The sequence below is a fragment of the Lampris incognitus genome, chromosome 16 (assembly GCF_029633865.1).
Source record: "Lampris incognitus isolate fLamInc1 chromosome 16, fLamInc1.hap2, whole genome shotgun sequence".
Taxonomy (NCBI): Eukaryota; Metazoa; Chordata; class Actinopteri; order Lampriformes; family Lampridae; genus Lampris; species Lampris incognitus.
Window position 1 is genome coordinate 7,911,427 of NC_079226.1, and position 25,842 is coordinate 7,937,268.

The 25,842-nt window shown below is 44.1% G+C and overlaps 1 protein-coding gene across 1 annotated transcript in view; it reads right to left on the reverse strand.

The window, feature by feature from the left end:
• si:dkey-288a3.2 (protein phosphatase 1 regulatory subunit 37) overlaps positions 1-25,363 on the reverse strand; it is a 74,327-nt gene extending 48,964 nt beyond the window's left edge. Inside the window, exons 1-8 of the mRNA XM_056296323.1 lie at positions 25,198-25,363; positions 23,267-23,367; positions 13,709-13,754; positions 11,150-11,250; positions 10,820-10,939; positions 7,461-7,608; positions 2,244-2,399; positions 1,735-1,847 (exon numbers count right to left, since the gene is read on the reverse strand). Coding sequence (XP_056152298.1) covers positions 1,735-1,847; positions 2,244-2,399; positions 7,461-7,608; positions 10,820-10,939; positions 11,150-11,250; positions 13,709-13,754; positions 23,267-23,367; positions 25,198-25,363 — 951 coding nt within the window. The remainder of the gene's footprint in view (positions 1-1,734; positions 1,848-2,243; positions 2,400-7,460; positions 7,609-10,819; positions 10,940-11,149; positions 11,251-13,708; positions 13,755-23,266; positions 23,368-25,197) is intronic.
• Positions 25,364-25,842: the final 479 nt, after the last annotated feature.

Genomic DNA, 25,842 nt, shown 5'->3' on the forward strand with positions numbered 1-25,842 from the left:
GAAACTCCTCACTGTCAGGTGAAAAGAAGCGGCTGGCGACTCCACATGTATCGGAGGAGGCATGTGGTAGTCTGCAGCCCTCCTCAGATCAGGGGGTGGAGCAGCGACCAGGACGGCTCGGAAGAGGGGGTAATTGGCCGAGCACAACTGGGGAGAAAAAAAAAGGGGGGGGGATCCAAAATAAATAAATAAATAAACACTTGGGTGGAAACACAGTTACAGTGTTAACTACTTGTGCTTTATATTCCAGTGCCGATCGCTATCCTGAACTTAAGTGAACAACAACGACAAATCAAAAATAGACATGACAAGCTGAATCAAAGCTACGGAGTGGATTTTGTTAATATCTGGCATTTTGATAATGCCCAGTGGATAGCGTTGACTGTGATCACTGCATAGTTTGCTGAGAAATGTGAGGGTGAGCCAAGTCTGCCCAACGACAGGGAAAGAAATAACAACAAACACAATAAAACGAGCCCAACTCCTGTGCTTCTGAATGCAGAAATCCAGGGAGCGGGGGGATTTATGAGTCATTTGCTTTGTTTCAGACAGAACCACTTAGCAACCTATGCTGGATTCCTAGGAGCAGTTAGAATGATAGCTTTGTCTTTCATCGAACAAATGCTTTATTCTATCCTATTCTATTCTGTTCTATTCTATTCTATTCTTAGAGTTATTCTATTCTGTTGTGTGCTTAAAAGAGGAAAGCAAGCCATTTTATTCTGTCATCGTATTCTTACAACGAATCTGTTCTCTGCACAACCCATCATATTGTATAGCAGCAGCAGGCAGCTGCAGCGCCTGGGGACCAACTCCGGTTCTTCTTTCCATTGCCTTGTTCAGGAGCAAAGGCAGGAGTATTAACCCTAACATGCATGTCTTTTTGATGATGGAAGGAAACCGGAGCGCCCGGAGGAAACCCACGCAGACGCAGGGAGAACATGCAAACTCCACACAGAAAGGACCTGGGATGGCCTGGGGTTCAAACCCGGGACCGTCTTGCCGTAAGGCAGTGGTACTCACTAATTTTCTTAGGAGAGCCACTTATGAGTAAGACCATTCCTCAAAGAGCCACAGAGATTGCAGACATAACTCGGGTGTTTTTTTTTTATCATCACTCTCAAGATATTTACCATCTTTGTGTATGTTTAAAAAACATATAGTACCATGCTTTCCATCCTTACATCTCTTTTTATTCTCAATTAATAATTACATTGCATTATTAAAATATATAATACTTTTTTGTGAGTTTATAAGGCTGAGAGTGGAACCCATCTTATGTATGCATGTACATATGCAATTATACATAAGCATTATCAACATGAAATTTTTTTTTCGCAAATGCAAAGCTACACACAGGCTATAAAGCTACACACAGGCTATAAAGCTACACACACAGGCTATAAAGCTACACACACAGGCTATAAAGCTACACACATAGGCTATACGTCCACCCATGATCCAACGCTGTCACGTAGCCTACGTTCTTTGACGGATCTTCAGTATGCTGCCATCTGCTGGATAATTTATTTCAATGTGCTAAAACAGGACAAAAACGGAACCTATAGAAGTAGGTTATAGCTATGTTCTTATTGTTATCAGTGGATCTATATGAGGCACAAAACAAAGTCTCACGAGCCGCATGCGGCTTGCGAGCCGCGTAGAGTAACACTGCTGTAAGGCAACAGTACTAACCACTGGGCCACTGTTCATCACAGTTAAAATGGTCCTCACCAGAGCGTTGCGCAGGTGGACCACGCCATCAGTGGTGATCTGGTTGTTTCTTAGCAGTAAGACCCTGAGACTAGCTGTCGGCCATTTTAGACCATCACACAGCTCCTCCAAACCTGCATTACATCAGAGAGCCAAATATTAATGTGACTGATCTACAATCTTGAAGGTTTACATGCATACAAATGTCCTTTTCAATGCTGTCTATCGCTGCCATGTTAAGATAAGTTAATCTAAAATAGCTAAATCACAAATTCTTATATGTGAATACTGTCCAGTAGAACTTTCCACGAAAAAAAAGAATACAGCATTTAACATCTTCACTTTAGCAGCCAAATGCAGAAAAGAAGGCATATTAGCAGCAAGTTTGAATAAGAACAAATGTTGCACTGTCTGTAACACAAGTGTTAAGACCCTGCTGAACGTCTCTACTTATTTCAGACAAAAGGCATGACATGGCATTTGACATGGCATTTCTGCAGCGTGCTATCAAACAAACCAGAGAGTCCTACCAGCGTCTGCTATGGCATTGTTGCTGAGCTCCAGGGTCTGCAAGGTCCTGTTGTACCGCAGGAGATCTCCGAGCTGGATGGCATCCTGATAGCTATTGAGCTGGTTGTCGGAAAGGTCAAGCTCCAGCAAGGCTCGGTTGGACTTAAGAGCACTGACTACACAGGAGGCAATGGACAGAAAATATATATAAAAAAACAAGACTTGTAGCATCTGAATCCACTGCCATTATAAATCCCTTTATTTTTGTTTTTCTTGGCTTTAGAAGAGATTACATTTACTCTTTGTAATGAATAGCTGCTAATGATGAGTATCTCGTGTTCTGTCCCAGTCAAAATAACCAACTTTAAATAACAACCATGAACCATGAATATTGTTGATCATATTAATAACTGATATGAAAACAAGATATATTGGGTATTTAAAAAAATGTTTTCAATTGTATTGCTATCAAATCCAAAGGTGGCCAGGGTCAACATAACTAGTGATCCATTACTAATTAATGAACACAACATGAGGGTTTATAAATGAGTAATAACACACATACACTCTTATAACACATTTTCCACCTTAGCAAACACTTAAAAAGTATTAATGGCCATCTTTATTTTTAAGTAATTATTAAAATTTGCATTACTACACGTAAGGTTGAGTTTAGGCACAAAATCCCAAATGGTTAAAGTTAGGACAATTTTTTTGGTCTAGACAGTTTAGTCCGTACGTGTTATTAAGAAGTGGTTAAATTTGAATTAAAAAAAAAGAAAAGGAAGAAGGCAACAGAAATAACTTTCCAATATGTATTAAGACGGTAATTAATGTTTTTAAGCAGAATGCTAATGTTAATGTAACGATCACTATGACTACACTCGCTAGCCCAATGGCTAATGCGTCGGACCCTTTAGTTGACTGGTTAGCGCAGTGACCTGGGTTTGCATCCTGGCTGTGGCGGCGGTTCCCAGCTGCCCCCTGAGTTCACTACATTGGTGTCAGAAGTGGAATGGTGAGACCGTGAGGACATTGGAAGTGCATGTGCCCAGAGGCGTGAGGGAGCTGGTATGCTGAGAGGCGGGGACGCGCTTCCCGAAGGAGGGGGTAGTGTAATGAGCATGAATAAGTAGACTCACTCGCCGGTTGGCTAACGGGTTGGACCCTTTAGTTGACTGGTTAACGTAGTTGCTCGTGGTGCGGAGACCCGGGTTTGCATCCCGGCTGCAGCGGATCCCGGACGAGCCCCCAAGGGCGCCCTGGAATTAGTTCAGCCCGAGAGAGGGGCCCGCGCCCTGGAAAGTGTTGCAGTCCGGCGCCGTCCGGTGAGCTCTCGCCAGCCCTTGAAAATCCAGGGGAGAAGGTGTAAATCTCATGCCAGACGGTACCCCGCAGCAGATCTCCAAGGTGAACAGCCTCTGGCATGTTAGATCAAGGCAGGTAAGGGAAGTTGCCAAGTCAGATCCGTAACTTTGGGACAAGGATTGGCTCTAAGGGCTGGGTCGGTTGTGCTGGGGTGCGAAGCGGGGCTGGTCTCGCGCCGTGGCTCGGGGAGCAGTCGTCCTGCTGTCCTCATAGCATGCCGCTTTACAGTCCAGGACTCAACTTCATTCATACTGGCCCTCCTCATGTTGGGCAGGGAAATTAGGACTCCTGCGGCGCTGGACTTTGGATGGGCACAGGATGTACCATCTGCCCCTGCAGGCCCGAGCTATGCCAGGCAGCTTTAGGACCATTTGGACACCGTACATGCATACGCCCAGAGGCAAATGTAGAGTGTGAGGGTGCAGCAGAAAAAGAATTATGACCTCTGTGCCAGGGGGCAACACTTTGCAGTTGGGGAGCTAGTTTGGGTCTAAAACTTGACCCAAAAGAAGGGCAGGTGCCCTAAACTGGACAGCCACTGGGTGGGGCCTTGCTTTTTCTTGGAGCGGCTAGAAGAGGTTGTCTATCAGGTACAGCTTCCTCTGCGGGGCCACAAAGTGGCACTGCACCGTTACCGCCTGGTGCCATACACGGGCTCTGCGACGCCTCATGTGACTGGGTCTGACAGAGGCTCAAACATGTATGACTTAATCTCTCCGATGTTTGCTCTAATGTTAGCCATCTTGATGTGCAACTCTCTGTCACTAGTCAACCTAGAGCAAGCAGCGGTGGTGGGTGGGGCGCGAGGCCTGTGATATTTGCATATTCACAGATCCTGAATTTCTCTGAAGGAGATAGAGTAGATGTGCTTCCAGCCCCCCCAGTTTTTTGTTCCTTTTTGTGTGGGAAAACCATGTTAAATAATATATGAATCATCTCAAGAGTATTTTTAAACTTTAAAACGTGTCTGGAAGGGTGCTATAATCAAGGTTTATAGCTGCTCATTATTAAGCATTACTGGGGTTATAAGGATAGAAATCAGAACAGACAAGTTTGTCTATTTGATCACCCACTTTTCTAGGTTACAGACATTGTCAGTTCTTTTCTATTACAAAAATCAATTTAGGTGGCATGATAATGAAAGTCGCAGGTTATTCAGGATCAATTTTGGAAAATCAGTTTCTCACCCTGGACTTATTTGAGGGACAATTATATATACAGTGAATATACAGTGAATTATCACCTCCTACAAGCAGATCTTGCTAAAATGGCTTTGAAGTGTGACATGCTATATATATATTAGTTTGGGGGGAAAAAACAGCTGACCAAGGCTGCTTGGGTGTCGGGTATTGAACCTATACACATCAAGTGTGATAGACTGTTCGACAACGTGTGCGACTTTGACTTCCCCACAAAAACGAGAGCACAGCGGGGAGTCACCGTCTCCCACAATTACTGCTGTAGATCAAGAGGCGGTTGTTGTCAACCACCAACACAAGCCCTCATTACTTCTTTAGAGACAGGAAGACTTGGGGAAAAAAAAAAAAGTCAACAGTTCCCAACCTTCTCACGAGAGATGTTAATGTCGTTAACACCACTATGACAGTAGTTTAATTTTTTCAGATGCCTTTCGAGTGTGAAAGAGAAAGACAGGCAGACATGATGTATCCCCTTGTTTACCCCTACAAAAAAAAAAAAAGACAAAGAAGTGCCTGTATGTCTGTCCTTGCGTACTGTATGTACTGGGTGCACGTCTATTTTGCCGGGGCCGTTGCTGCCCTCCCCATCTGGATCAATGCGGCAGATTTGATCAGGCCCTCTGGGCTGCATGTGGAATGCCAACATTGTCATCAGGCACAGTGGGAACCAAATGGTGGGATCGGTGGGATTGATCCGAACGACTCCACCATGTGCGCCGCCCGTGTCCACCGCCGCAATCAGAGGCCCCTCCGATCGAAGGCAATGATCCTCAGCTGGGGGCCCCCCGCCGAGAGGGAAGAGGAGGGGGCAGGGGGCCGAGAGAGTGGGGGAACAGAGGGTGGGGGTGAGTCTAGAGGGGGAGAGGACACTGCTCCCTAAAATATCAAAGAGATTCCTCCTTTCTTTCCTTTGCCGTACACACAGTTAAAGAAGCCATCTTGTCTTCTCGTCTCCGTGAATATGAAAGTACAGGCCTGCACCTTCAAGCGCTGCATACAAGGTGAACATCTGCAGCCATCGAGTTACTGACAGGTACACTTGCAGTCCAGTACAAGTCAAGTCAGAAAATGTTATTTGTACAACCCCGAATCACAATTCAGCCCCTGAGGGCTTTACAACCACAATCACGTTTTCCATCAAACAGACTGACATAGGTGCAAATGTGTGACACCCTCTAGCCTTAGTCCCTTGATGAAGATGAGGCATGTGACAGACATCCATGTTAGACTGTGTATCCGGTCATTGAGTGACTGGTCCCATAACCCAATGATAGTGTTGCATATCACAGCGTGTTTGTCCATCTGCTTACGCTACAAGCTAACGTCTGCTGCAGAGAGCTGTCTGTTTGCAGGTGTGCGTGTAGTCCTGTACCAGCGTGTGTGAGCATGTTTCACTGCGGTAAATGTGTGTGTGTGTGTGTGTGTGTGTGTGTGTGTGTGTGTGTGTGTGTGTGTGTGTGTGTGTGCCTCCCCCCAAGTCAAACTCATTTGCTGGTCATTGTGCCCCCGACTTGCCCCTCCCCTCTTCTATTCACTCCTGTCCGTCCAGCAGCAATGCCCCCCCCGCTGTCCTGCAGGAGGGACACCTCCGTCGTCACGGATACTGCTCGGAGATAAAAACGCCAGCCAATCGATCAAGGTCAGAGAGAATAGACGCGCCGTGCCGAAGTCTCCCGTGTCCTTGGATCCCGGTGTGTTCTTTAAACCAACACTGCAGCCCAATGATGCTGTGGGAGATCGCTCAGGACTAGTTTGACGGTTTGACGCATCATGCTGAAGACACTGTCAAATAAGTGTGTACCTGTCTGTGTGTGTGTGTGTGTGTGTGTGTGTGTGTGTGTGTGTGTGTGTGTGTGTGTGTGTGTGTGTGTGTGTGTGTGTGTGTGTGTGTAAACCTTGTTAACCCCACCCCATCTCATCCTCACTCCACATCTAAGTCCCGATGTAGTTAATTTGCCTGTTAAAATGATGCACTGTGTAACCCTTAAGAGCAAGATTAATTCCTTGTAAAGTTAATTAAACATAAAATGCACCATTATCATTAGTAATATCATGATTATTAATAATTGCATCATTGTATGCATGTATATACGCATATACAATTTAGCTTGGGTTTAATCCAAGTGTGTGCATGTGTGAGTATTTGTGCTGACATGTGTGCATGTACACTCTGTATGCAAGAATGTGTGTGTGTGTGTGTGTGTAGTGTGCTTGGGTCCTGTCCCTGGCTGGCATTGCCCGTATGGATGTGTGCGACGGTGTGTAAAGTGACAGGCAAGAGATTAGGCCCTCTAATCCGGGGCCAGACCGACTGCGAGGGTCAGGGGGCCAAAATCTGCCACTCTGCTCGACTTGGTCCTGTCCACTGGCACCTGCTCCTGCTGGCCACAGGGCACGGAGCGGACACATACACATGCACGCACGCACACACACACACGCACATGCACACACGCACACATTCATCATGCACTGACGTGCTCAAACGTGCACAAACGTGGCGTAGTCAAGCTGGGATGTTTATAAAGTTGAGGAAATCAATATATGTGTGGGACTGTCTCTCCGTGTTTGTATGTGTGCATGTGAGTGTGTATAGGTGTGGGGTTTTCTGTGTTTGTACATGTGTGTGTGTGTGTCTGTACGTGTGTACACACTCCTGCATACAGTTCTTACCCAGCGAGTAGAGAGGCGTGCCGCTGAGTTGTGCATTGTGAAGGTGCAGGACGGCCAGCTGGCTGGTCAGAAGAGCTTTAGATAGCGACTGGGCAGGATAGTCAAGCATGGACACGTTACACACATCGAGCCTGGACAGACACACGCTCTGACATACACAAAACACACGCATGCACACACCAACATCCAGATACACACATAAGACACGACGTTTTAGGCAGGGCTGAATTAGGGTAAAGAACCTTGCATGTACAAGCTACACACAGGGGCTAAAGGGGGGTTTGGCAGGAGGGGGAAACCCTAAGATCCAGCATAGCGGTGCAGCAGGGGAAAATTACTCAACTCAAATAGCTCCAAAATTGATTTGTACTGTGAGCTCCAATGGACTTGGTTTCTTTGTGGATAGGCTATGTGATCAGCTGACCACTGGGTTCGAGCCGCGGGGTAGTCCGACCCTGGGGGTCGTCCCGGGTCGCCCTCTCTGCGGAGTTTGCATGTTCTCCCCGTGTCTGCGTGGGTTTCCTCCGGGTGCTCCAGTTTCCTCCCACAGTCTGAAGACGTGTAGGTCAGGTGAATCGGTCGTGCTAAGTTGTCCCTAGGCGTGAATGTGTCGGCCCTGTGATGGACTGGCGGCCTGTCCAGGGTGTCTCTCCGCCTGCCGCCCAATGACTGCTGGGATAGGTTCCAGCATCCCCGCGACCCTGAGAGCAGCATAAGCGGCTTGGATAATGGATGGATGGACTGACTTTTACAGTCAGCGTTTTCACATTAAACCAATGAAATACAAGATCATTGGTTTGACAGGTACATAAGGCTACAATAACCTGCAAAATAATAATAGTGCCCGCACGCACCATTAGCCAATAAAAATGCAGACTTCGTTCACAGTAGCCAATAAGACGCAGTGTAACAGTGCGCTCTAGCACTCCCGAGAGTGAATTTACGACTGCGCATGATTTTTATTCAGTACCATCAAAAGGACGATAAATAGGCGTCCGTCCAGCCCGGCAGTAGGGAAGGCTTACCCTTCTTTAGCCCACATTACCCACCGCCCCTGAAACCTTCATCAGTGTCACCTAGGAGGGCAAAAACACAGTTTGTGTGCTACGTATGACAGCAGCACATGGTAAGAATGTTGGTTGATTATTATTTGCTACCGTGGTGCAGTAAATGGGCATGATTTATCAACTGCTCGGTTTAACTGAAAGTTTATTCAAAACTTATTGGAGATAATTGGGTTTTTTTTTTTTACACACGTATATTACTTATGTATTGGAAAACCAGCATGAGGTCACACCTTACAGTTTTAATTAGCCTACCATATATCCCATTATGCAGTCATTAGGCCTGTCAGGCCTACAGTTTAACACGCATTCAGAACTTTTGATAAATGAAGCCAACACACTTCCACCATTCCATTTAGTATGCCTTTTAATTTGGTTTTGCTGTGCTATAAAATTAAAAGCTGCATTTCTGTGTTTCAATTTTTTGGTCTGAATGAAATGGAACGTGGTTGAACTGCTAAAGTGGTCAATTATATTCCGGTGGTTCTGGATCAGTATGCCAGGCCGAGGCTGATTATTGTCTTGGTTAGGCTACTTATAATGAATTGAATCTCTATACAGTTGTGACGGTTGTGGTGTGGTGCGGCACTATGGCTGTCAATCGGGGCGGTGCCGGCCCTTTTGTCAGAGCCAATCGTAAGCGGTGCCCTCGTGACATTTATTACACGTCGACACCTCCACCCCCCCCCTCCAAGTACAGCACCCCCAACTCAAAATATGTTCCCAAGAGCCTGCAGCTGGCAAACTGTTACAGAAAGTGGGCGTACGGCCAAATCCTAACCCGATTCTGAATGTCGGCTTTGAAAGTAAAAAAAAAAAAATTTGGACACACATTTCCAATCCATCCTCGAGAAGGAAGATTTCCAGAACTGTTAGAAGCTAGCCAATGTCCCGAACAGGTTTTTGTCTGTCCTACCGAGTTGCTCACCGACTAAATGAAAGGGGGAGTGTGGAGGTTCAGGAGCCCATCATCGTTCCACTCCTTTATCCACACCTTCGTCTCTCCCTCCATCCCTAACTCCGACCTCTTTTTTTTTCTCCTTCTCTCCTGCTGGATATATCTCACTTCCTTCTTGGACAGGCGGGGCTGATTGATCTGATGCAAAAGCGTCCACCATCGGAGCTCGCTCTCCATCTTGCCACTGAAGTCCATTTCAATGACAAGGGGAAGGACAATCTCCACGCGCTTTCATCAAAGCCCCAACAGCCATTTGACCTAACAGGGGAGTGAATTTATGGCGGAGATACAGCACTTTGAATCTCTCGCCATCTGGTTTATTACTGGTGCACACGATGGCTTTACACTGATAGTGTAGACGTAGAAATATTGTAGAGCTATCTTTTTTTCAAACCCCATCTATTTGAATCCTTGTCAATTGCAGTCCCACTGCTATCGCATAGAAAACGTTGTATACCTAATTTTGAATGTCTCTTTTTTCTTCTTCTTCTTCAATATGAAAAAAGCCTTTCTGAAGAGAACGATTTTCTTTTTTTCAGTTACTCAAATTGTAAGATAGCTGGTCATTGTTTTTGTTATAATCCTGCCAAACACAATGCGTGAACCCAAATGGTTGGTAAGGAATCACATTTAGGAGCAACAATTGATTAAGTTTAAGAGATTAAGATATACTTTATAAATCCCCTTGGGGAAATTCGCCCTCTGCATTTAATCCATCCTGGACATGTAGCTAGGAGCAGTGGGCAGCTGCCTAACAGCGCCCAGGGACCAACTCCAGTTCTTCTTTCCATTGCCTTGCTCAGGGGCACAGACAACAGTATCAACCCCAACATGCATGTCTTTTTGATGGTAGGGGAAATCGAAGCACCCGGAGGAAACCCACACAGACACCGGGGGAACATGCAAACTCCACACAGAAAGGACCTGGGATCGGTCTGGGGTTCAAACCCAGGACCTTCTTGCAGTGAGGCAAAAGTACTAACCACTGGGCCACTGTGCCGCAGATGGTCTGGATAATTTCTCATCTTACATCGAACCAGTTGTTACTGCTAATGACAACCAAGGTGCTGGAGTGATGCAGCGTGTACACGCTTACGTGTATGTGTGTGTGCATGGGTGTGCGTCTGCATGTGTTACATACATACTGTGCAAGCATCTGCCCTGAACTTGACAAAACATAGCAGCGCTACCAGAAACTCCTAACCCCACTTGCTCTCCTCCTGTATCTTCAATCCATGTAATGTACTATAAACTCACTTTGTGAGATGTGCAATATCCCCCAGAGAAAACCTGCAGGAAAAAAATAAAAATGTACAATTTCACTGCGTCAAGCAAACCTGTTTTATCAAATGAGTGAGGGCCCTCCAACCGGATGGTCCTATACTGGGGCTGTCAGACATGTCAAGATGTGTTGTAGATTCATAGTACAAAATCATATCCAGCAAAGATGACGCTCCCTGCAAGAGAAAAAAAAAAGTAAAGGGAATGTATAAAAAAAGAAAAAAAGAAGAAAGCAAGGGCCTTAAATTTGACAGGAATGTTATGAAGTTCTGTTGGATGGGGGGAAAAAAATCCTATAATCTGATAGAAGGGACGGCCGTGAATATAAAGCTATACTGGCAAGGAAGGCGAAGGTAAAGAAAGTAAGGTTTGTTCAGAAAACTCACATTTTCTTCCAGCTGGGCTGCCCGCAGATTGATGAAATCAAAGTGAAGCGATTTCAGGATGACTTCCAGAGCTTCGCAGGAGCGGTGGTCTAATCGCTCACCTTGATAGAGGCAAGTAATCAAACAAAATAATTGGGGAGGCTGTTTGCTAACAGGAGAAATTATGTGCCGCCAAAACAGGAGAGGCTATTCTTTCTTTGCTCTCTTCTTTTGTATTCAATAGAAATTTCAGCTGATCACGAGATACAACATCCTTTACAAGAGCTGCTTGCCCCCGTGTGTGTAATGTTTATAAAGCAGGGGAGCTTAATCAGAAAAGGAGTGAAAGAAGTAATGTCTCTTCTTGGATTTTATTCAACTTCTTCTTTCATGATTGGAGTTTCCAGATATGTTTGTTTACATCCACAGCTGCCCTCTCTGTCAGGAACAAGGTGTGGTAGGTTACTGCCAACTGCGATGCATTGGCCCGGCCACGTCGTCACTTTGGAGGACAAAATAAGCCACAAGATATGGTGGATGACGCACGTGCCAAAATCCCTATTATATTTTCCCATTTGAAGAAACTAAATCGCCTCAAGCAAGACGTATTCCACACAGGGTGAAGTGACCTATCCTGTTTGCTGTACAGGTCAAATACAGTCTTATCATAGCCCTCTCGGCAATTCTGAAGCAGTGATTTATCAGGAATCGGGAACAGTCTTCATGTATGAAATATCGTTTCCCCCAGCCCACAGCAGTGCAACACGGAGACAAAAACACATATCCAAAAACTACAAGAACGCACATACTAACTAACACATATACCTAAACGAACACATACATTTACTCACAAGATTAGCAGTATTGCTAACAAAATGGCCGGCTGGCTGGGCCACTCCAGTGGAAAGTTACGGTCACCCTGTTGACAGTTAGCGTCTCTTCAGAAATAGCTTCCTCGTGAGTAAATTACTGATATAAAATCTATGTGATCCAACCAAAAATATAATTTATTTAATAGAAGGGGAAAAAAAACATTCGGTGGCTTTTGCCTGTATCAATCACAGGCCTGTTTTGAGGCGACTGTTTTTTTCAACGGGCGTGAACGGCGCCCCCCTCCGCCATGTTGTGGCCACCGTATGTTGCTACAAAATGACGTCACTGAAGCCACCCTCCGGAAATCCGCCGTTTTACCTTTCAAAACTACTGAATATGTAATCCGATTACTTTCATCGCGGCACACAAAACTATAAAATGTGAAAACAAATGGAAAATTCAGGACAATTCAGAGATTGCAATTTGAATAATGTTGTTGCGAGTGTTTCCGCTAATATTTATCGAGCACTATTTTAACAAGTGTGGAGTGGATGCCGGTCATCTCACCACCTAGACACGCCGGTGAGCTGTTGCCTGTTTATTCTCCAAGTATCTGATTACAGACTGCTTTTTTTCCTCGGTAATTTGAATACTGTAGTATAGTTCATATACTCCAGCGTCTTGATCACGAGTCGCACAGGCAATCAAAGCCTGTGTGATCCTTCAAATCCAGACGACTTTTTCAAAGCATTTCAGTGGAGACAATCTCTTGACTGCTGCAGTAGTTTCTCTCTCTCTCTCTCCCTGGGTAAGGTCTTATCTCCCCAGCCAAGAAGGGCAAAGGAATCCGCATCGCTCCCGGCACCGGGATCACACGGGGGAGGGGGGGTAAGTGTTGATGATAATTTATTAATTTATTTAGTCATTAGCATAATTATTTGCAAAATGATTTTTTCCTTTTTTTTCCAACAATAATCACTTAACTGTACAGTCGGAGTGGAAGGGAGAGAGATCTGAAATCCCATTTTTATAATCCACCCTGTGTTGGGAAGATAATGACGGGTGAGCATCACCCGCAGTCAGATGTCATCAGTGCATGACAACAGAGCCCTCCCCTCCCCTCCTCTCCGGTTCTCTCTCTATTTCTCTCTCTCTCTCTCTCTCTCTCTCTCTCTCTCTCTCTCTCTCTCTCTCTCTCTCTCTCTCTCTCTCTCTCTCTCTCTCTCTCTCTCTCTCTCTCTCTCTCTCTCACACACACACACACACACACACGAGTTTGCATGGGGTGCGACTCCCCGTGCAAACTCGTGTGTGTGTGTGTGTGTGTGTGTGTGTGTGTGTGTGTGTGTGTGTGTGTGTGTGTGTGTATTTATATCTGGTAATGGTTAGCAAACTGCATATTATCTAAATAATAATAATAATTAGGAGGAGGATTCTTGGTGAGATACAGGTCCATTTCATTCTCCATAGCAGTGTGTGGCAGATATTTCGAGCAAGACAACCAACTTCGGTGCAGTTATCCAACATTGTGTTTAGAGGTCCATTTATCTGCAAATGTTCCTACATTCTCCTGCAAAAGCTCCGAGATACAAGTTGGTGTAAAAAAAAATCAATGTCATTGTGCTCTTAAAAACCTAAAACACTTCACTCGTGTTTCGTAACTGTTATTTTGATGTTCATGATACGTAATAAAAGGGCTAGAATGATCTAAATGTGATATGATATTCGTCAATGGTGTGAGTGTGTTGATGCAGTGCTGCAGCTTACCTCTTAGATCCAGACATCTCACCCGGCTCCCTACGCAGTTACCCCACTGGTGGAGAGAGAGAAAAGGGGGGGGGGGATGAGATCGACAGAGACAAAGGGTAGAAAATGATATAAAAAAGGGAGACATAGAGACAGGGGTGTGTGTGTGTGTGTGTGTGTGTGTGTGTGTGTGAGAAAGAGCATCTGGAACGTGCACAGATGCATGCACGGATGTGCGCACACAAACACACACACACACACACACACACACACACACACGTGCAGGTGTTGTGGCAGCATTCGGCCATTTCCTCACACCCCATCTCCCACACATGACCCCCCCCCCCACGTCTTCCTCTCTGAACTGGTTTGATCAGGGTGTGTAGCGATGTTGCCAGCTCATTGGACGCCAGCATGAATTATGAATTTCACACAGTTTACCGCCACCGTTGATGGTGACACGGCATCCTAATTAACCAGTGTATAATAATTAGAAACAGCTGGTCATCAGTTGATGTGTTCATTTACCAGAGCCAGTGTTCCACATACATCTAATTTGACTGCATCAATCACAGGAGGTGGCAGAGTTGCGTGAACGTTGGAAGATGTAAATTATTTTTTTTCCCTCCACTGACAAGCATAACAGGGAAACAGAATGGAGAATAAGGAGGCTCCCTCATGCACGCAGATGACGGTGAAAGGAGAATTTGAAACGAGGGATCATTTTCACTAACTTCCTCCCGTCAAGCCATCTTGGCAAATCCTATAGTGTGAGTGTGTGTGTGTGTGTGTGTGTGTGTGTGTGTGGATACCGCAGCCCTATTTTCATGTAGGTAAATGGCCAAATGTAATTCATTGTTCAAAGGGACACAGGAGTACAAAAGGGGCTGTCGTGCAGCAGAGAGGGGCGAGACAGAAAGGTGTCTGTAAAGTGTTCTGTTGAAAGAATTAGGCAGATCAATGGGACATAAATGACACAGTTTATGTACACAAGAGTCTGGTGTGTAATTGGTAGACTGTTGAGTTTACCCCCATAATGATCTTGGCTGAGACGCGCACACACACACACACACACACACACACACACACACATAGGCATACATGCAAACATAACACATGTCCACACGTGTGTGTACATATACACAGATATTTGCATGAACAAGTATGTATGCTGATGTGCACTCACCATCACAGACACACACACACACACACACACACACACACACACACACACAAACACACACTTCGTGACAAGAGTCATGCAAGACAAGAGCTGTGCAGCATTTTTGAATTAATTGAAATATAGATTACATATATTTATATAGACATATATAAATATAGATACCAAGAACACACACACACACACAAACACACACACACACACACACACACACATATATATAGCATTTTTTTCCGAAACCGTCAATGGTGTTGAGTGCTCGACTAATGAGGAGCGGAATATCTGTACTGCTATGCATTAAAATCTTTTTTCCTGTATCCGTGTTGAGATATATATATAAAACTTTCCACACTCAGGTTTCTTTGGGGTTAAAATCCCCCCCCCCAATTTTCCTTTCAGCATCTTTTCTGCAATAAAGGATAAATTATTTAAAATAACACGACCTTTTATCTCACACCCTTTGAAGGCAGCTAATTAAAAATGTAAATTGGGGCTAATTAATATGCAAATATATGCATTCCCTGTTAACAATTAGCAATTAAAGCAGCAGTGTCTAGAAAGAGCAGAGACAAAATTAGTAACTTCATTTATCATTTAAAAAAAAAGAAAAAGAAAAAAAATCCAAAACTTTGCAACGTTCTAATTGAATTTCACAATATTTTCACTGTTGTTCTCTTTGTTCTTCTGCAATGATTTTGAAATATATGAAATAACGCGCTTGGCCGCATAATCAACCGTAATTTTACCTTGTGGAAAGGTATTGTCTCCTCAAAACTGATGCAGACACACAACCCCCGCCTCTTAAGTTCCCAGAAGTGTGTGTGTATGTGGGTGTGTGTGTGGTTGACACGGCACTTCACCCTCCTGACTTGTCTAGTATAATGTACCAGTACTCTTGACTCATGCAGTATAGTATAATGTACTACACACTGCATTTCTACACGCCGGCCGGCTGGTCAGAGTAGTACTACTTGACGGTGTGTATTCGGTGTAAGGGATTCACGGTTGCATGTGGTGTTGGCGGGGCCAACATACTGCTTGCCGTTACAAATGCCGTGACTTCCTCGTGGAAGCTGAGACAGAAAAGAAGAGCAAGCAGTGAAGTGCGAGGAGGAAGTGAGAGAGTGGTAAAATGAAAGATGTGGAGGAGGGAAAGAGAATGGATATAGAAAAAGGAAACGGTGCAGAAAAAAACGAGATGTGGGCTATACGGCGAGTGTGCTGGTGAGGTGTTTTGTTTCTTGCAAATAGCCTTTTGGTTGGCACACATGCACAAAAAAAGACAGGCCAGATGAAAGGCCAATGGCAGTGTGTTAGAACAACCGTCTCCCTCGCTGCATGCTACTGATACCAATGCCACATCATTTATCTATAGTGTTGTAACATTATCCTACTTACAAAAGCACCGTTATATTACTTGTGCAGCCACTCAACCGTGCAAATTGAATTCCCTCTAATAGTGCACTGGCGCATCACTAGTAGTGCCACTCCGTTTAATTCAAATTGGCTCAAATTCAGTCTGAGGAAGAGAGACTATTAAATGCATTCTTACATATGTAGACTGCATTTTACCATTTTCAGTGCTGTGTAGCCGACGATTCCCCAATTAAGGATTTTTAGGATAAACAATTTACACTGATTTAGGATGAATTGGTGCAAAATTATACTGTGAGCTTATGATCTCCAGCGTCACACTGTGTGTGTGTCTGTGCACATGCACTGATTTTTCCCCGGCATGATTCTCATCGAGGCAACGAACGTGTTCCCACAACCCTCCTTCTCTTTTCTGTGTGATCCCCTCGGCTGCCGGCGTGCGCCATTTCAAATACACCGCTAACCACCTCCGTTATCACCATCTCGGCCTGTAATGAGAGGAGCGACATATGTCCGGTCCTCCTGCTGTGTTCTGATAAGCCCGGCGTTCCGCCGCATGCGGAAACACTCGAGTGCATCCTGCTTTCCCTTCACCTCCTTCTCTGTGCGTGTCTTTTTTTCATGCGTAACCCACTAACAACCACTGAGGAAAATAGTGTGGCACTTACTTAGTGACATTTACCTCTCCGAGAAGAGGTGCTGCAATAACAATCAGCATGCATTTAATTTAAAAGAGAGAGGAAAAAGTTCCCTTTAGAAATGCACTCCTCTCTGTGTGTGTGTGTGTGTGTGTGTGAGTGAGTGAGTGAGTGAGTGAGTGAGTGAGTGAGTGAGAGAGAGAGAGAGAGAGAGAGAGAGAGAGAGAGAGAGAGAGAGAGCACATGTAGAGAGCTGTAGTCGGGATCTATATATGTAACAGTAGCATCGGTACACTTCTAATCAAAGGGGTTGACAGAAAACAGCAGTGGTCTGCAAAATCAGATTTTTTCTTCTTTTTATTTCTGGAGGGGACTCCCCCCCACCCACCCCCCACCCCCCCGCCCGAGGGATTTAGCCTAGGGAGGGAAAAAAATAAGAAGAAACATTTCTGGGAATTGGATCTGACCCCATGAATTCAAGAGCAGCAAATTGCCACACTATGGGCTTTTTTTTTAAGCTGTGGATAAATAATAAAAGTTAAGTTTTGGTAATTGATTTCTCCTCAGTCCACTCAACTGAATAATCTGCTAGGGAACCAACCATGAGCTATTCATTATGAGATTTGCCAACATGCAAGTAATTCCTAGCTTTGAACGCTACATGTCATGAAAAGAATACAAACACGTAGTTTTAGCTAGTTTGAATGAAAATCCCACCGTGTACTGAGGAAGCTTTAGAAATGTGTTGCATGAATCTTAATAGAAAAAACAAAAAACAAAAACAATTTCTCTTTGACTCTGTAAAACTCTATAGGGGGGAAAATAACTGTAATTACGCATACATTTAAATGATTCAACCTGCATTAGTTTACAATTTCACATAACCCTGAAATAAAACATAGGTAATAGAAATGGAGTTCAGAAATGCAAAACATACTGTCTATATCGAGTGACCCTGAACATGAATTATCTCTGCCTGCTGTGGTCCCCCTCCTTTCAAAACACGCATTTAAACCCGCAGTTCGGAAGTTTTGTCTCCCCCTTCTGGCAATGAGAGTAATTACCTCTCTTGTTTCAGCGCTGTCCAACAAGGAAAAACAGCTCCCGTGTTTGTCCTCGCCATCGATCACCTTTTAAAAAAAAAACTTAATTCTTCCTCTGAGCGCCGAGTTTATTTTTCTCTGGAGCATCTTAAACGTTTCTTTGACGCTTCTTGCGCTTTTTCGCCATCGCCTCCAAGCCCGGAAGCTTTCTGGCGGAAATCCGGAAGGCTAGCCAATCACAGGCACGCAAACGCTTTCGTCACACGGATGTTCGGCTCTGACGAAGCAATCGTCTTGCGTTATTATGAAACCCACTGCTTTTCTGGGCACTCTGTCTCTGATTGGCCAGTACTCGTACCCGTTTTCCGCGAACCCTGCCTCTGATTGGCTAGTACTCGTCGCCTCCGTTGGTTAGGTTGGTTAAGGTTAGGGTTAGGGTGGGGTTAGGGATAGGGTTAGCCAATCAGAGATAGAGTAGGGGCGGGTCTTCCTAGTCTTGCCCAGAAAAGCAGTGGGATCCATAATAACGCAATCGTCTTCAAAGCCATTTTTGACCAACATTTAGATACTCTCAAATTTAGTAAACACGGTAAAGCCATCAAAACTAGAGACATTTGTGAAACTATTTTGTCTTCCTGAAAATACTGCACGGAGCCCCCCAGTTTATACTATTTCACTTTACACAACCTTTGCTTTTTTCCCATTTGGAGTATGCTTCGTTTTCTTTGTACCCTGCTGTTCATTTGTATATACATACATTGTATTATTTGAATGTACTGATTTTTGATAAATAAAAAGTGGAGAAAAAAAAACGATCATCGCTTGTTTATCTGCCGTTTTCCATTTTCGCTCATAGAAATGTAAATTATATAAGAATGTATATTTCACTTAACAGCTGAATGTCTGAATATTGCTGATTGTATGTTCATAAAAAAAAGAAAAGAAAAAAGCGATCGCTGCTCGTTGACGTAAAACGCGTCGCCATACGTCATTTCCGGAATGTAGCGCGGGAATGTCGCCCCAGACGTCAGATTTTAAAACTCCAGTATGCCTACTGAGAAATACAGAGATTAACCCGGCGGTGATGGACCTAAATAACATCGTGCGAACTGGTTTAGCGAGGGCTAGAATGTCAGGGACATTCATTCGTGCGTAAAAGTCCCGCACTCTCGCTTTAAAGAACAAGAACAAGCTAGATGATCTATCAGTGTTTCTCAACCGGGGGTCCGCGGACCCCTAGTGGTCCGTGGTGTAATTGCAAGGGGTCCGTGAAAATAAAATATCTTTAAAAAAAAGATCCTATGACATTTATAGAAATAGGATTATTTTACTCAAATGTGACTGAGACCTTTATCTACCTAAACTATAAAGGGTAACAGGCCTTTTTTCTCTAATTACATCTGTTTCACAGGTGTAATTTATTGTATTTTAATAAGAGATCTCGCTCCCGTTTGCATTGTTAAAAGTTACTGCATAAAAATTCTGTTTTGTTACATATATCTGAAAGTTACTGAATACATATTCTGTTTTGTTACATATATCTGAAAGTTACTGAATACATATTCTGTTTTGTTACATATATCTGAAAGTTACTGAATACATATTCTGTTTTGTTACATATATCTGAAAGTTACTGCATAAGAATTCTGTTTTGTTACATATATCTGAAAGTTACTGCATAAGAATTCTGTTTTGTTAACTATATCTAAGTTACAACTGAAAGCTCTTATTTTTGCCCCAAAGAGTGAATAAATGCTATAATGCAATTTAAAATGCAGTTTCTACTGTTTCTACAAATTGCAACCCCCCTCCCCCAAGATCAGGTGGAGGGGTCCTCAGGGTAGATCAAAAATACGCAGGGGGTCCAGGACCCCAAAAAGGTTGAGAACCACTGGTCTAAGTTGCCTTCAAAAAAAACATATAAAATAACGAAGAGGAAAAGCTGAGAGTTGCAGACTTCAGAGGTTTGCACAATGAAATTAAGGAGTTTAAGCATGGCTGCCGCAGGCCCCCCTGCACCGCCCGCCTCGGCTCAAACACATTATTGTTTACCACTCCTATGAAGATGTCACCAAAAGCAATACTGTTTTATCCACTTACAACATTTCAAAGAAGTGCAAAGGGCCCCATGGGTACAATATAAGAAGAAAAAAAACCCTTTAAATAGTCTTCAGTGCTCGTCCTCAGGGAAATCACCCCTTGCCTGAAAGACCTAATTTAATAAATTTGCTCTTTAGGCGCCGAGTTTTCGCTTTGCATAGACTTATTATGGATTCATCCTCGTTGCAGCCCTTTTGGTCTAAATATCGCCCCTCGTAGCTGCTGCTTAACCATACATATTTTACTCTTTCAGGAAGACCACCTACATTCGTTTCGAATGCAATCGGGTTCATTAGCACCTCTGAGATAATACGGTAGGCTGTATGCTTAATGTAAGCACCGCTAAGTCTCTAATTTTCCACAAATAATTCCTCTTGATCTCCACTTAAATTTATGCAGGGGTAGAAAGCGATGTTCTTTAACATGGCTACTTCAAGTAAAGCAAGTGAGTACATAAAATGAATTATAAATGGTGGAATGTGTTTCAAGTGTGTCTGCTTGTGTTAGGGTGCGTGTGTGTGTGTGTGTGTGTGTGTGTGTGTGTTAGAGAGAGAGGGGCAATTATAAGTGAGTTTATCTTATTTGAGTGTTTGTATTTATATGTGTATTTTAGAGAGAGGGAGAGCGCAAGAAAAAGAGAATAAGTCTGTTTATTTTACGAGTGTTTGTGTGTGTTTGTGCACATGTGCCAACGATAAGGGACGAGAGAGAGAGAGGGAATTCATCCGTATTCGCGAGTGTGTGTGTGTGTGTGTGTTGTGCGCACTCTACTGTACGTTTGAAAGCTCGTCTGTGACATGTATCTGTCGATGTGCGCGGAGTGTGGCGCGTGTGTGTGTTTATTTGTTGTTTACAGCTGTGCTATTATTTACCATCCCTCTAACTTCCATGCCTGCATAACAGTTAACCTGCTCTTACCCCCTTTTTCATAGTGGAGACGCTGTCAGCGTTTTGCTGCAATAAGCCTGATTGAGGCTGATTAAATGAAATGATTCAAATTACCAAAGGAATTTTAATGTGTGTGCAGACTTACTCCCTCTGTGAATGTGTGTGTGTGTGTTAGTATTTGTAGTACTTGTGCATACATGCATGAATTTATACATACATGGTGTGCTTATATATGTGTGTGTGTGTGTGTGTGTATTAGTATTTGTAGTACTTGTGCATACATGCATGAATTTATACATACATGGTGTGCTTATACGTGTGTGTGTGTGTGTGTGTGTTCACACACTGCGGCATCTGTCTGTGTCTGTCAGAGCTTACTGTTGCGGCGAACATATTTTCCTGTAGCATAAATCCCTTTTTTATTGAATTTACTGTGAGAAACGGCTTCACAGCGAAGTGGTTTACACTCACAGCCCTTGTCCAGAAAATGGGATAAATGGGATTTAATTCATGACAATTCATTGTTCAACACTTTACCCTCATTAAATATTTTTCAAAAGTGTTATGTGTGTGTGTGTGTGTGTGTGTGTGTGTGTGTGTGTGTGTGTGTGTGTGTGTGTGTGTGGGCAGTGGGGGTCTCATTTTTTTCCTTGCCTTACGTGTCAGCGTAGGCGTGAGACCGATTCCGTTTGTGTAGTGTTCTGTATTTTTATGTAACACAGGATTATTTTAGTGTTACTCTATAGCCGTTTGTCTTCAGCGTGTACGCGTCCACGGGGGTGTTGGAGGCAGTCCGCCTCCCACGCCAGCTGGCCTGAGGATCTCCCCGTTCCCTCTTACGTCGAAGACTTGACTGCAAACCGCGATTCACAGTTTGTAACTTAAAAGCACTTCATGTGCCGCAGTGACAACGGAGCACGGTTCAAACCGCGCACCGTCGCTTTCTCACGCCGGCGGTTAAATACGTGATCTGCCACTTAGCAAAAAGAGCCCATCCCGGTGGCACAGCAAAAGCACGCAGGCCCGGGTGAAGTGAAGGCAGGGAGCTACTTGATGCAATATGAGCCATGTTGCATATCGTCTGAGAGAATATCTCCCAAATATTCAGCAGTACAATTGGGTTTTGTCAGAATAACCATGATGTATTGATTTTTAAGTGTTCTTGATTTATTCTGTAATTGAAAGGGATCGGCGTGGGGTGGTTAGAATCACAGAGTAGCTGATAATGGTCGATCTCGGTGAAGCCCTGTTGAGGTTTTCACTCTCACACCGTAAACCTTCTTCTTCCAGAGAGAAACACGTTTTTTCTACATCAAAAATAAAATCTGAATTCATGTTAAGGCTTAAGTAAGAGGCATCAGACGAGTCGGAGGTAATGTGTTTATGATGATAATAATGATCTGGTCACGTACTACGCCCCCCTGGTGAAACTCCTCACTGTCAGGTGAAAAGAAGCGGCTGGTGACTCCACATGTATCGGAGGAGGCATATGGTAGTCTGCAGCCCTCCCCCCCGCATCAGCAGAGGGGGTGGATCAGCGACCGGGACGGCTCAGAGAGTGGGGTAATTGGCCAAATGCAATTGGGGAGAAAAGGTGTGTGTGTGTGTGGGGTGGGGGGGGGGGCAAATAAATAAATAATAATGCTCATTTGGTTTTACATAGCATAAGTGTGTGTGTGTGTGTGTGTGTGTGTGTTTGCATTTTGACAACACAGTCATCATACTATGCCTCTGTTCCCAAACACTGGAAATGTCCCACCACAGCAATACATCCATTTAAAGCCCATTTTAAACACATATTCAAGAAATAAGACATCTGCACTCCACAAGATATTTGGAAGTGTCAGCGTAACGCCGGTAAAGCTGTTACGAGGAGTTAAAGCGCAGCAGGTTCGGTGGTTTTGCTGCCCAGATGATGGAAGAGCTGCATTTTGACAGGTGGTATACGCCATGACGAGACGTCCAATATGGACATTTCTGAAATATATTACAGCATCTGGCCCCCTCCTGTTATTGCTGTTGTTGCTATCATCAGATTTTTTGTTTTGTTTTTCCTCTTGTTCAAAATATATTTCAATCTATTATTCTTTTTACAATCGCTGCACTCTTCCTCTCAGTTCAAAATGCAACATTTACATCAGCTCAAGTTTTTATATTACGTATAATAACTGCCTTGGATGCAAGTTACTCCATCGTCATCATTTTCCTTGATGTGTATTGAGTTGTGTGTCGGTATTGTCTTTGTAATATGAAACTATGAACAGTTATCAGTAACCTAATAAATAACTATAAAAAATACAATAATTAATGCAAATATTCTGTGGGGGGAAAAAAGAAAAGTTTGAGTTAAGTCTACCTTAAGCTGCTCCAGAATATGAGGTCTGGGTTCCACCTGGTGCTTGTCACAGCTCCTGCGGTAGGCTGAGCTTACCTCTGTCAAGGTGAGGCAGCTGTCAACTAAAATAGAAGAATACACCCATTTAGTTCTTAATGTTTCTGCGTTCCACTGAGCCACCATCTCCCATTCAAAAGTGCTTAGGGGGGGAGCTCGGAAAGTGCCATACGGTAAACTGTGCTTTGTGTGTGTGTGTGTGTGTGTGTGTGTGTGTGTGTGTGTGCAGACTGCACGGAAGAGGGAAGATGGCTGTTGATGAGAAGCAAGGAAGGGCAGGAGACTAGATGAATGTCTGCCTGCACTATAAATCAGCCAATCAGGCGGCCCGATTCATCACCCATCGCCTTATGGGATGAGCTACCAGATGTGAAAGACCAGAGAGGATTTAGAAGACTGAAACATTGTTTTGATCTTTGGGTGTCCTACAAAAGCTGAGCAGCATATGATATATCTCATACTGTTCATCTACAGCACCATAAAGTGAAGATCTACAACGAAGACCAGGGCCAATATTTTGAAATTGCAACGGCCTAGTAATCTAGCACTCAGCGCCAGAATAGCCGATATATGGACATAATTATCGGCAATCCATACCACCACCGACCCTGGCCTGGTTTAATTTCCTATATCGCAGCACTTTCTTCCACACTGAATTTGTCCAGATGGATTCTGAGATGAAGACTGACACTAAAGTTTATTTCTGCTCTCGCTTATCTGGTGTGTGTGAAGCCATTGTGAGAACTTGTTGCTACCCCCTGTGGATTTAATCCCGTTTGGGTGGGTTAGGGTGGTAACCTCTTTCACCCCGGCAACGATGAAGGCTTCGGTATGAAGGCATAGTATCAATATTTTGCTGTATGATATACTACAATATGGGGCACCCGGGTAGCGTAGCGGTCTATTCCGTTGCCTACCAAGATGGGGGTCGCCGGTTCGAATCCCCGTGTTACATCCGGCTTGGTCGGGCGTCCCCTACAGACACAATTCGCCATGTTTGTGGGTGGGAGGCCGGATGTGGGTATGTGTCCTGGTCACTGAGGGGAGGGGGAACTGGGAGGAACAGCATGATCCTCCCACGCGCTACGCCCCCCTGGCAAAACTCCTCACTGTCAGGTGAAAAGAAGCGGCTGGCGACTCCACATGCATCGGAGGAGGCATGTGGTAGTCTGCAGCCCTCCCCAGATCAGCAGAGGGGGTGGAGCAGCGACCAGGCCAGCTCAGAAGAGTGGGGTACTTGGCTGGATACAACTGGGAGAAAAAGGGGGAAAAAAATCCAAAAGAAAAAAAATACTACAATATACTACACTACATATACTACATACATACTGGGAATAATATTACTGTATAATATATAGCCTACTGTAATTAATGCTACACGAGATGGAAAGAGCTGACTGAATTCAATGTTCAGAAATGTGGGACCATTTCGAAAACTCAGCAGTGTAAAAATCAACTTTCACTGCACTTAAATTAAAATTTAAAAGCTGATAACACACAAGTTAATGGGTTTACATCATGTTAATAAAACAGCTAATGTTCTTAACACTTGGTGTGCATCTATGACTTATTATAGGCATAAATGGACAAAAGTCATGTTTTGAGGCATATGTATGTACATCACTTCACATGGGGCTAGAAGTGGTCTGTGATGGATGAGAAGTCCAGTCAAAGACCAGTTGTACTGGATGCCCCCCCCCCCCAATAATATCACTCTCTATCCAATTAAAAAATATCTGAGTGATTCGTGGGTAGATCACAATAGCATTCTGAACAGTAAAATGTACCCCTTTCATCAAAATGACATCACTATTTCACTAATTACATCATTCTTGTATTCATTCCGAGTTAATCAAAGGAGGTAAAAAAAATAAATAAATGAACTGATACCTCACCATTTCTACCTCTGTCCTTGTGCTCAGAGAAGCCTGACACTATCTGTCCATCCGGAGGAAAAGACACGTGCTTCTCACTCTTGCTTCTCTTCTTCTGGGTCCTCTTCAGGATCTCTCCATCCTTATCTCCCTCCTCGTCGTTTTCTCTGTCACTACACCCAGTCATACTGCCGCTGATGAGTCTGCCGTGCAGTTTTCAGCCGCAGGGGACCAACCAAGCAACAGGTCCGTTTCACTGCAAGTCAGAAGTCATCCCAGTCTGTCTTTCCCCCCGGGGAGTTGCGGCAAAGGTCAAGACGAGTGAGCCCCCTTTTTCAAGTGTGTTGGGAGAAACGTCTTCCACGATTGATGTATGAAGTAGACGTCCCATCGACTCCCTCGGGTCGAAAAGTGGCATTCTCTCTCCCCTCTGTGACACTCGGAAAGAAAAGACACTAAAGGAACAATATCTTATTCATGAGTCGTGCACGGGGCTGCAAGTGAAACTCAATACGCTGCTATCAGATGACAGACTAAAAAAGAAAACCAGTAAAGCTACGTTTAGTTATCTTCACATATTAAGATGTATTTCTGGTGCCATTTTATGTTACTTGGAAGAAAAGGCATTTATTTTGACTGTATGGAAATAAACACTATGATTAAAAC